The sequence below is a fragment of the Vicugna pacos genome, unplaced genomic scaffold, assembly GCF_048564905.1.
Source record: "Vicugna pacos unplaced genomic scaffold, VicPac4 scaffold_300, whole genome shotgun sequence".
Classification (NCBI taxonomy): domain Eukaryota; kingdom Metazoa; phylum Chordata; class Mammalia; order Artiodactyla; family Camelidae; genus Vicugna; species Vicugna pacos.
In genome coordinates, this window is record NW_027328978.1 from 1 (window position 1) to 13,178 (window position 13,178).

The 13,178-nt window shown below is 32.9% G+C and overlaps 1 protein-coding gene across 1 annotated transcript; it reads right to left on the reverse strand.

Annotated features, from left to right (window-relative positions):
* Positions 1-11,112: 11,112 nt before the first annotated feature.
* On the reverse strand, positions 11,113-12,864 carry LOC140695534 (heat shock transcription factor, Y-linked-like). Its single transcript, XM_072958251.1, has 3 exons — positions 12,389-12,864; positions 11,766-11,916; positions 11,113-11,388 (listed from the first exon to the last, which is right to left on the reverse strand). Exons 1-3 carry the CDS (start codon positions 12,641-12,643, stop codon positions 11,228-11,230), a joined length of 567 nt encoding a protein of 188 aa, XP_072814352.1. The 5' UTR covers positions 12,644-12,864; the 3' UTR covers positions 11,113-11,227.
* Between the last annotated feature and the right edge of the window lie 314 nt (positions 12,865-13,178).

Consider the following 13,178-nt stretch of genomic DNA (forward strand, 5'->3'; position numbering starts at 1 on the left):
TACATTGCTATTTCAGCATCATGAAAGGACCTACTAAATATTGTGCTTAGTGAAGTAACTAAGACAAAGACCAAACTATATAATATAATTTATATGTGGAATCTAAAGTATAACAAATAACTGAGTATATCTATCTATAGCTATCTACTGATAGATGACAGATAAATAGATAGAAGGATAATGCATGATAGATAAATAGACAAACAGATAGATAAATGGATAAATAGATAAATAGGTAGATAGATAGATAGATAGATAGATAGATAGATAGATAGATAGAGACATGATGGATAGGTAAAGAGATTAGATAGAGAAGACTTAAGCAGACTCAAAGATATGGGAAAAAATTTATGTTTAACAAAGTGAAGGGAAAGAGAATTTAATGGTAGAACATTGACAGATACAAAGTAGGATAATTAAAGAGAGAAGTAACATTGATAATCTGTATAGTTCATGGAATTATGCACAATAGCTTAAAATACTTGTAAGTTACAATCATTGTAATAATACATAATGCAATATAATCTACAAAGTTCTTAGAATATCTATGATGTACATCTGAAACAACACAATATAGTACATCTACTGTACTTCAATTAAAATAAAACATCTCATGTATAATTAAGTCCTTTTTCAGCTGATAAAAGCTTCCTTTAATATTGTTTTATTTTTACTCTTTTCTTTTTATGATTACTGACTCAAATTATTTCTTTTACTTTTGTAAACAAGTTACCAGTTTGAAGTATCTATATTTATTGCCCCTGTTTTCCTATTTTTCTCTCTTTTTATTTATATAATATAGTAGCATTTAAAAACATACCCAAAGAAACTGTTGCAACTTTCACGTGGTATCTCCTTAGCATTTTGTTCAATGTTTTGCATATATTTGCCATTTTATATTTCTTAGAAGAATTCTTTTCTACACCTCTTATTTGGTGTGTCGGTTTTGTTTTTTTCATCACATTCAGGTTTTGTTTGTCTGGTAAAGTATTTATTTTCACTTTATATCTAAGTGATAATGGTGTAAGTATTATTGCATTAGTTATTTCTTAATTCAGTAGTAAGAAATGTAATTTTATTTAACATTGGCCAATGTTTTCTTCTCAGAAATCTGCTGAGAGCCTGATGGGTTTCCTTTGTAGAATATCATAACTATTTTTGGCTGTGTTTAAAATTTTTTCTGTGTCATTGACTTGCCAATTTGCATATGACGTATCTTGAAGGAGGTCCCTTTCTCTAAAAGTTATTTGTGTTTTGTTGGCTCATGGAATTGTATATCAGTTCCTTACACAGGTTCAGGAATTTATCAACCATTACTTCTTTAAATAAACCATCAGCTGCCTTCTAACTTTCTTCTCCCTCCAGGATTCCATTCTAATGTGCACTTTCTGGGGAAGTCTGATGGCTACTGTTGAATTTCCTCACTTTTTAATATCTTGTATCTCAGCCCTCTCCTATCATTTCTTGTTTTGTATTGGTGAGTTTGCTAATCTCTATTTCACAAAGACAGTCTACTTCCAATGATTTCTGTTGCATTCTTCATCTCATTTATTAAGTTCTACTGTTCCTCAAACAATAATTGGTTATTTTATAGTTTCAATCTCTTTGGTAATGTATTCCTTATCATCATTTCATTTATTCTTGAGCTCACTAAACTACTATCTTAGTATTTTGTTTTTGTATTGAGTTTCTGTATGACACCTATTCGGATTCTCTATTAGTTATATGGCAATATACTATGACTTTAAGTTTGTTTGCTGCAAGGTTGACATTGTGTGTGTGTGTGTGTGTGTGTGCACAGGTGCATGTGCGTGTGTGACTGTGTTTGTGTCAGTGTCTGTGTCTGTGTATCTGTGTGTGTGCATGCCCTATAATTTTACTGTGATTGGTCATGATCTTGAAAATTTATTGCTCTGATGACACTAAGTAACAGATTGGGAGTTGGAGTCCTTGCTTTTGTTTTCTGGTAGTTTGCAATATTGCACAATTTTTGGTTTTACTTACCTGATTTACCTCTGATAATATTTCAAAATGGCACTTTCCAGTCGCTAATGTCTGGATAAAAGATGTGCTTTCATTGTCACTTCTTAGACTTCTCTGGTAGTTAATGCCACTGTTCTCACTGGGACAGCAAACCCTTCCTTATTTCTGATATCCCTTGAGACTCAGTTTACACATTGAAGAAAGGTATAAACACAGGTGGGTATTTGGAATCAGGCAAGTGCCTTTGCTATGTCCAGTGTTGCAAGGTATCTTGTTTCCACCACTGTGAATGGGGAGTAGGGACAGTGTCATGGATGTCTGAGTGTCTGAAAGATGGAATTTCTGTCTCCATTGTGGCTCCCTCCCAGCAACATATGACCATGAGTACTAGTGCAGTTGGGGGTGGAAACTGTGTGAACTACTGAGACCCTGATTCTAATGGGTTCTCTGAACTTGTGGACTCAGATATCCTAGTCAGGGGGCCATGGTTGCAGACACCAAATCTGCTCTTCCCTCACTCCAGCCACCTTTGTGTGTTTTAGTCCACCAAACTTCACCTGTTCACATGTATTCTGGAGTATTGTTTTGTGTTGTTATTTTTGTTGAGATGTGAAATCTCTACTGACGGTGGATTTAAGGGGAGAGACAAAAATAATTTAAACATATGTCACTTTTAAAAGCATATACTTTTTCAATTAAAAGCTTAAATTCTACAAAGGACAATATAAGAACAGTAAAGAAAGTGAACAAATTACCTCCCCTAATATCATAATACTACAAAATATTTTGATTTTCCTGGGTTCTTTTTTTCAGTGTTTCTCCCACCTACATGTGCATTTTTCTATAATATATCCCTATAATCTCTTTAATATCAATTAAATTATTTAAATATTTCTCTGTGCTGTAATTATTGCCCTGTTGGTTCTCTAATTTACTACTAGTAACTTAAACATTTATGTCTTCTCCATCCTTCTTCTCTTTCCCCACTGGAAACCACTTCATGGTACTGTACACATATATATGTGATTCTGTTCCTGGTTTTTTATGATTATTTCTCTTATAACTTTATTTTCCCCATTTTGGTGACAACATAGAGTGTTTTTCTCTGTATGACTTATTTTCCTATGTGCAACGCTCTCTGGGTCCAGTCACATTGTTCCAAATGGCAGAAATTTATTTTTTAATTTGACAATGATGAAGTATTTATTATTTTATCTATAACTCACATCTACTTCAGAAAATCATTTGTTGATGGCAGTTGAGTTGTTCATCTGTCCTTGGCTACTATAAATGATGATGTTAAGAAAATTTGGGGTAATGTATCCTTTAAAGTTAATGTTTTCATTTAATTTTTTTTTGAGTTTTATACATAAAACTGGAATTCCTGCAGCATATAATGCTTCTATTTCTAGTTTTCTGAGCACTGTCCACACTTTTATAATAGTGGATTCATCAATTTATATTTTCAACAACAGTGTAACTGGGCTCCCTTTTATCGACATTCTTATTAATGTTTGTCATTTGTAGACATTTTGTTAAGAGCCATTTTGATTGCTGTGAGATTATATTTCATTCTGGTTTTGATTTATTATTTCCTAATTAATAGCAAAGTTATGTTTCTTTTTATGTGCATGAAAATCATCCACATGTCTGTTTATGAAAAGTTTCAATGAAGATCATTCAACTAATTTTATGTTGGGGGTCTTTGTTTTTTAAATATTGAGTCTAATATGCTATATATACATTATGGATAGTAATAGCTTATTGGTTTCATTGTCTGAAACTCTTCCTTCTATTCTGTGTGTTGTCGTAAGTCTTGGTGAATGTTTCCTTCGCTATGCAAATGGTTTTGCATTTCACACTTATACAAGAAGTGGAATCCCTATATCACATATTATACCTATTATTTCCTCAGTAAAATTAAAAACTGTTATTGTTAATTTTCCTATTTTTTTTTACTTAGGAGATAGATCAAAATTAAAAATTGCTATGATTTATCTCAAAGGCAGTTCTGCTCCTGTTGTTGGTCAGAAATTTTATAATTTCATGTTTACATTTAGGAAATTAATCCATTTTTGTCTTACTTTGTATAACATGGGAGGAAGTGCTCTTACATTTTCCTTTTACATGTACTGTCCAGTGTTCCCAGAACTACTTGTTGAAGAGACTGCCTTTTTTCCATTGCATACTCTTGCCTCCTTCTTTGTAGACTAACTGACCATATGAGTGTGGGTTTATTTTACGACTCTTTATTTTGTTCCATTAATCTATGTAACTCTTTTAGTGATATATTTTGATGTTTTGATTACCGTAACTTTGTAGTATATTCTTAAGTCAGAAAGGATAATACCCACAGCTTTGTTCATTATCCAAAGATAATTTTATAAAATTTGGGTCTTTCACAATTTTCTATACATTTAATCATTTTTCTCCTTTTTTTGTGAAGAAACATATGGATTCTGTCAGAATAGAAATTTACTACAAGGAGAAACCTGAGAAAACTTGTAAATTGTGGAGGATAAATCATAGAATATTAAACAACAAATGGATTGCTGCATAAATCAAAGAAAAATTACATAAAGAAACATGACCACAAAAACAAAGTCCATGGGGTATAGCAAATGCAGTACTTATAGGGATGCTTAGAGCAAAATAATCCCACTTATACAAATAAGTCACATCTCACTCTTATAAAATAATCTTACAAACAAAAGATGAAGAAAAATAATAAAGAAACTTGTTAGTAGATGGAAAGACAGCTGGAAGGTCAGAACAGAAATAAAAAAATAAAGATTAAAAATAGAAATATCTAATCAAACTACATAATTGCTTTTGAAAGATAAATATAACTGATAAACTTTAACGAGACTCATGAGCAAAAAAGAGAGTACAGATTAAAAAGCTCCAAAATAAATGAGAAGTTACAGCTTATATCAAAGTAACAGAAAGCATCATAAGATGATACAACAAATTATATAACAATTAAAATGGAATCCCTAGAAGAAACGGACAATTTCTTAGAAAGAAATACTCTCCAGGATGGAGTGAGAAATGGAAAATATTAACAGATAATCACTAATGAAATTGAATAAGTAGTTAAACAAAATCTCCCAAGAAACAAAATTTCAGGCCTAGGCAAATTCACAGGTGATTTCTGCCAAACATTTAGAGAAGAGCTATTACTTATACTTCTCAGAAAATTCCAAAATTTTGTAGAGGAAATAAGGCTTCCTACCCCAACTTTTTGTATCACACTACTACTAAAAGAGGAACAAATATCTCATAAAATTGAAGGTTATATACTACTGATAAGCATAGATGCAAAAATCATCACTAAATTGTTAGCAAAGCAAAAGAAATATTAAAAGGATTATACAGTATTGTTAAGTCCCTTTTATTCCATGGATGCAAAAGTGTTTCATTACCCACAAATTAATCAATATGATACACCAAACTAACAAATTGAAAAATAAAAATTACACCAAACTAACAAATTGAAAAATAAAAATTATATGGTCACCTCAAAAGGGTCATAAAATATTTTGACAAATTCAGTATCTATTTATGATTAAATTTCTCCTCAAATTGGGCATGAGGAAACATACCTCAACACAGTTAAGGTCATATATGTGAAAAATTCAGCTAACATGACACTCACTGATTGAAAGCTGAAATCATCTCCTGTAAGAGAAGGAAGAAGACAAAAATGCTCACTCTTACCACTGTTATTCAGTATAGTATTGGAAATTCTAGCCATAGCTATCCAAAATAAAAGTAAGTAAAATATAGCTATTTCAGAAAAGGAGTAAAAGTATCTGTTTGCAGATGAAATACTTTAAACAGAAATCCTAAAGTAGACGCCACAAAACTAATAGGGCTTATCAATGCATTTGGTAAAATTTCAGAATGTAAAATTAACATACAGAAATCTTGCATTTCTACACACACTAACAGATAGAGGAAGTGAGGTAACTGTGTCACTTACAGTCGCATTACAAAAAACAAAAAAATATCAAGAAATGTATCCAACCAAGGAGGTAAAATACCTGTACTCAGAAAAACTATAAAATATTTATAACAGAAATTGAAGATACCACAGATGAAAGGATATACTGTGTTCATATATTAGGAAAAATATTGTTTATATGACACTACTAGCCAAGAAAATACACAAATTACATTCAGTGCCTATCAAAATACAAAGTGCATTTTCAGACACTTACAAAAAATAAATCTTAAATTTTCATGTAAATACAAAAGAGTTGAAATCACTAAAAAAGAAAAGAAACCAAAACAAAACAGAGCAAACAAACTAAAAACACAATCAACTTTGACAAATAACAAAGAGGAAGTATCACTGTCCCTGATTTTAAACTATAATACAAAGCTGCAGTAATGAATATAGAAGCGGCACAGAACAAACAGAATAATGGAATACAACAGAATGCCTAAAAATGAAATCAGACAGTTATGGTCATTTAGCCCTTTACAAAAAATGAATATACAGTGGGGGAATGGTAATCAACAGGCACTTGAAAATGGTCAACATCACTAACCATCAGAAAAATGCAAGTCCAAAACACAATGAGATTTTACGTCACTCCTGTCAGAATGACAATGATCAAAAAGATAACAAATATAAATATTGGTGAGGATGTAAGGAAAAGAACCCTGATCCAAGGCTTGACTGAATGTAAATTTGTACTGCCACTGTGGAAAACACTCTGGAATTTTATATAAAAATTAAAAATGAAATATGATCCAACATTTCCATATCTGGATACTTATTCCAAGAGAATAAAAACACTAATCAGAAAAGATATATTCAACCCTATATTCACTGCCACATTATTTACAATAGCGAGGTAATAGAAGAAAATTAATTGCTCATCTAAAAATGATGGATAAAAAATGTCTGTTTATAGTGTATATATCTAACCATCTATTAACTAAAGATTTATCTATATTTGTATATATATATGCATACACTCTAAATATGTATATATATATGCTCACTGTATATATATATATGCACACACACACATAAAATTTCAATGGGTTATAACTCAGCTCTAAAATGTATAAGTTCTTGCCATTTGCAACAAATGGGTGGACCAAGAGTGTAATATGCTAAGTGAAACAAGTCAGATAGATAATGACAAATGCTAAATTATTTTACACATATTTGGAATTTAAAACAAATTAACATAACAAAAGAGAAAATGAGTTATAGATATAGAAAGAAATAGGTTGTTCACAAGAAGGAGGGAAATGTGGCGAAGAAAAAGAAAAAGTTGAGGAAAACTAAGAGAGAAAATTTTCCAGTTGCAAATTAAATGAGTCAGGGACAAGAAATTTCCTGTATGGGGAATAGTCAATAACTATGAAATATCTTTAAATAGCAACATATAATAACTAGATTTATTGTAATCAGTTTGAAATGTATTAAAATTTGCAAACATTTTGTTATGTAAGAGAAACTAACACAGTGTTATACATTAAAGTACACTTCAAAAATAAACAAACATACTTATAGAAAAAAACAGATTTGTAGTTAACAGAGGCAGGGGTTGGGAAAGCAGAATTACATTAATGCATTCGAAAGATACAAATCTCCAGCAGTTAAATAAACGTGTTCAAGGGATGCTACGTATTAACATGATAAATAAAATTAATACTGTTTTATGTTATATATGAATGTTGTTAAGAAAGCAGACACTAAGGTTTCTCATCACAACCAAAAGACAAATTGTGTTTCTTTAATATTGTATTTAAATAAGATAATGAATTCTCCCTAAAGTTGCTAAAATATTTACTTTATGATACATGTAGCTCAAATATCTACCCTGTGAACCAAACCTTACACAATGTATTATGTCAAATATATCTCAATAAAAGCAGAAGGAAAAATGGAAAGACAATATTCATTGTTTCCCATGTCATTTCTCATGATTGTTCTTGCAGCAAGTAATCTTGAGTCATGATAGACTTATCCTAGATAAAGATACTAATAAATAAGTGATTCTAATAAATTATACATAAAGATACTAATATAAATAGTGTTTTACCATGCCTTAAACTTTCTTCATGATAACAGCCCACTGATTCTGTAGGCATCAAAATTTCACTCTGTGTATTCATCTGAGATTAGGGAATGGATACAAATTTAACCATGGCTGCTTTTGCTGTTAGTGATAATGATCACTGTCTCTGACCAAAGGTCTCATCTCCCCAACAACATCATTAAGAAAGGAACATGATAGGTTGCTAAAAATCTCAGCATGGTAAAATCTCAGAACTCCTACAATTCTTAACTGTTTTGCAATGGGAATGCAATACTGACAAAAACTTGATTTTGGATAACAATATGGTGTTTTCTCATGGTTGCATTAGGGGATGTGAAGATAATCCCTGGGATCCACAAGAAACACCCTCGCTCAAGTGCTGGCAAAGAACTCTGAATGTTCTGCATTATCAGGACTGAGGACTGCTTTCAAAATAATGACTATGCTCACTGTATTCCAGGTAGTCCAACGAAAGAAAGGTTATTGGTATTTGTAGTTGAACGGGAATACATCAGCAGTTCAAACTCTATAAACTAGTCAACGGGTGTTCAAAAGCCAAAATAAGTCATGTCAACAATGAGAATTAAAAGAAAATTTCTTGGACATAAGCTTAAATTAAAAAGGAGACACAGTCCTGTGATGGGCTCCGGGGATTGGAGAATGTATATGCCTCAGTCCAATTCAAGGGTTTAGTGGCTTGGCCCTAGCATTAGCTCGGGATTCAATGAACAGTTAACAGTGTACTGGGAGAAATATAATCTACCTCTCCCTGTTTGGAAGAAAATCTGGTGGCTCAGTGAAACTCTTAATTCACAGACATTCTGACAGGTGCAGAGGAATAATTCACTGATGACTCAACTAAGACAAACTTAGTTACTGCTTTACAATCCATCTTTACACACACACAGAGTGGTAGACAGATTTGTAGTATTTAGTGGGAAGAATTCAGTGGGCAGAGCTCAGAGAGTATTTTTCAAAGCACCAGCCAACTTTTGTACTTTTGCCAATAGTCTAGATTTCTCAGGTAGAAAACTAGAGATGGACAAACAATATACTTCTTTAGGATTTCTAATTTTGAAAGTAAACTGTAGCTTTTGACTAATCAGTGTGGAACCTTGTTATGATGATCACAATAAGACCCACTGTGTGATAAGAGAGCTGGAAACAAGCTGCTGAACCAGCCCATCTGAACCCCAGACTAATGTAAGCAACAACATAGCCACCATGAGATTTGAGCTGACAAACTTTAAAGCTTGATGTTTCTGTTATAGGAACAACCACTGCTGTCCAGACACAGATCTCCTGCTGCAAGTGGGCTCTTTTCTTCTCTTGGTAAAGGTCATATTGGTGGGATGTTGCTAGAGCTTACCCTGGCCAATTTGACCATTCTCCAGATTTTCACAGTATTTCTTCACAACTGGTGACACATTTTCAGGACTCAATGTTGCCATTCCAGTCTTATCAGCTGACACTGGCTGCATGATTGTGAGCAGATGCCTTAGGCTTCCTGACCTTGCCTACACTTTTTCCAGAATTTCAGCTCATTTCAAATTCTGAAAATGCTTCACCTTTTATTTTAAATTAATGGGAAATAGACAAAGTCTTCAATGAATATTTTATATTTCCTAATATCTGCAAAAATTTGGTATTCTTGCAGTTGCACAAATTTCTAATTTTACCACCCTCACCTCTTTTTAGTCCACACAGTTTAGATTGCAATTTAGTTACTGAATATGACCACCCCAACCAAGGGGCTTGTACCTCTAAGATACTTCTTGTGTGAGTATTAGAAGGGGCACAAGTTATTTGGGGTGTATAAATCTACATTAAATATTTGCAATGGCAGGGTCTCTTCTGGACAAAACTCTGATTCTTAGAAGTCAATTAATTAGAAAACAGTATAGTTATTGTTATAGGGAAGAATATCAGCTATTTTGAGGTGGATGGATGATGAAGTGACAGGAAAAAATCCAGCAAGTGAGAATGGAATGCTTTATGCCTCTGGATGCATGAATTAAGAAGAAAATAATACTTTGTCTCCTGTACCTACCTCCAATTACTGTGTTGAGTTACTAGTCCTTGGGCTATGAAAAGAGCAAGATTGTGGTGAAGAGTAGACCATAACGAAACAGTTTGAAAACCATGAGAGTTTTATTGTTTCAGGAAAGTAGATTTTGCTTAAAGTCAACATGAATTTTTCATTCACTAAATACTAAAATGCATCCTGTGTCATGTGCTGTGCTTACTGTGCTGGTATCCAAGTTAGACAAGAAAAGGGGGATTGACAGAAAATATCTGGAGGAGGTGATTTCTGTTCTGAGACTGGAAAAATCTAAATAGGTAAAAGGAGGGCATCCTTTGCCCAAGGATGAGCTAGAGAAAATGTTCTGAGTTTGGATTTAATATGGTTCATAAGCATTTGCCTGGATGTATCTCCAGAAACAGTGAAACATAAGGATATGTTAAATTAGTCAGATGCCAGATCTATAATGAAATGACAAAATTTTGTTGAGTTTGTGGGCTTAGATTTGGAAAAGCATTATGTGCCACCCTGAGGATGTAAGCTTGTCTTTGGCTGGAACAAAAATGAAACATAAAATATTCACTTGAAAATATGGTGTAGACTCTTGAGTGGAGGAAAAGAAAGCACCAATTGGAATGCTTTGAAAACAGCACAAAGAAGACCATAGATAAAATTACTTCTTAAATTCTACCACATGATGAATTCGCCATCTGAGAATACATCATGTGACTTTTATGATACCATAGATGACATGATCCCTGTGCCGGTTCCTGCATTTATATCCTGTTCCAACATGTCCTAACTAAGCACATTTAATACATTCCATGATGAACCAGAAACAACTTAGTAATTTTCCCTCTCTCCATGTTTTAGTCTTCTTACAAATTCTTCCATTTATTTCTTTTCCTTACAGAAATTATTTAAATTTACACCCATATTGTTCAATCAAAAGATCATATCAATCAAATATCTCTTTTTTTCTTTAAATGGTAACTTAGTCTCCCATTTAACTCATTAATCCATTTTAAAAAAAGGATAATAAATGTACACATCTATGTTTATTGTTCAAATAGGAAAATTGCAGATATTTGTCGATATTTGCCAACATCAATTTTAATCTTTGTTATCCTGCATAATCTGGTAGTCCTCTGGTAGATCAGTTGTAATTAGGATGACTTTCATAAACTGAAGATGTCTGATGAGTTGGCCTTGAAAGAGAGGTAGCTGATGTATCAGATGTCACTGGCACTGGAAACCGTGGGTTGCTCCCTGGTTGAAGTTTAGAAACGACCTTCATTGGCAGATATGTTGTGATATCTTTTGGAAAAGTAGAAGGATCCACAATCTGTCCAAAATAATTGCTGTGTATGGGTGAAAAGATGCTGTAATGAGAGTAGAATTTGTAGTTGTAATGAAGTTCACAACACGGCCATTTGCTTCAGTGTAGCTGCTTTGAGAGTGCTCATGGACAGTGGTCAACTGATTTAAAATAACACTTTGATCCACTGCAATTTGTTCTGGTGGTCTAACTGACATTGATGATAGAGGAGAAAAATCACCTCTGATCGGGGTAGTTGTATCACCAATTATGTGGCTAGTAGAGGGCTTCCTTATTAGAGGCATGTTTAAATTTGGAGAAGGTAAAATTTCACTTTCTCCAATAGTGTCAACCACAAAATCAGAATTATGTTTACCAATATTACCCCCTCCTTTAAAGAGCTTCTTGTTGATATCTTGAGGCAATGAAGATACCAGAGAGGCATTTTTAATCCCAACTCTTCTTTTAATTCTCACTAAAAGCTGGTGACAGTCTCTTTTAAAATTTGGATTATGGTAGATCTGCAGCTAGAACCGAAGAAGAAAGATTTTAGTAATATTTTAAACCAAAATACAAGACTACAATAAGCATAACCTATAAAACCTCAGATTTCATGTTTACAAGTCAAAGATAATATCATCAAAATATGAACATTGCTGACGATATTTTAAAGTTCCTTGTTTGGAAAATACACATTTAAATAGTATAGTCATCAAATTTAAGACGTCAGCATTTGCAGTAACAGAGAATGCCACTTTTTAAAAGCAGCTTTAATACCTTTATTTAGATTTCTGATAAGATTCATAGTTGCAAGCAAAGTTTCTCATAATCTTGAATAGTTAATGCACTGTCCTCATTTTCAGAAAAAATAAGGATTTTAAACTTGGTAGTTTTATACAATTTTCAAAATCAAGCTTTACATTTATATTGCCATTGATTGATGTACAGAATAAAATTTTATGCATAAGTTACTAAGTCGTAACTAAAATTTCTGAATACCTTGCTTGAAACAGAGACTTCTTTTTCTTCTTCCAGAAAGTCAGCTAGACAAGCAGATCTTTGAAAATTCTGCTGCACTTTACTAAACACATAAAGGTTAAGCTGTCTAACTAAACTGTTCATACTTCCAGTTTCAAATATTCTGATAGGGGCCTTTCTTTCCAAAACTTCCTTCTTAAAGACAATTTCATCAATCACTATGGAAGTTCCATTATCATCCCACAAGATGGATTTAAATTGGTCACTCCGAGCCATTTTCCAGAGTTTTCTTGGGAATGTCAGAGTATGAAAATCATTATCTTCATCTGGTTCAGAGACACAATGTGTGTAACATGGCCTTTTTATCAAGGATTCTTCAGACAAAGTCTGAAAAACATTTTCTTAAATCACAGACAACAAGTCCAAGTGCACAGAGAATGTTTGCTCACACAATAGAGATCTACCGGGGTTTCCTGAACCAGTTGGTCCATCTTAAGGAGACAAATTTTGAATTTCTGAAGAAATATGCTCCATCTCAAAAAATTTTTCTACAGCTACTTTTCTAATCTGCATGATTTTGAGCACTGCAGCTTCAAATGCTGCTTTAGCAGGCCTGCAAGTTAAACTGTTAGGCCATCAAACTGGTTCTCAACCTGAGTGTCTGTGACATCACAAAATGACAGGTCTCCTAGCAACCCAAGTGGAACATTCAGCCAGTGTTTCCATCTCATTCATCCAGTTAAAATGAAACATATAGGATGTTTATTTTTATAGTGTGATGTGGAAATATTTTCCCCACGAAGTCTTTTTA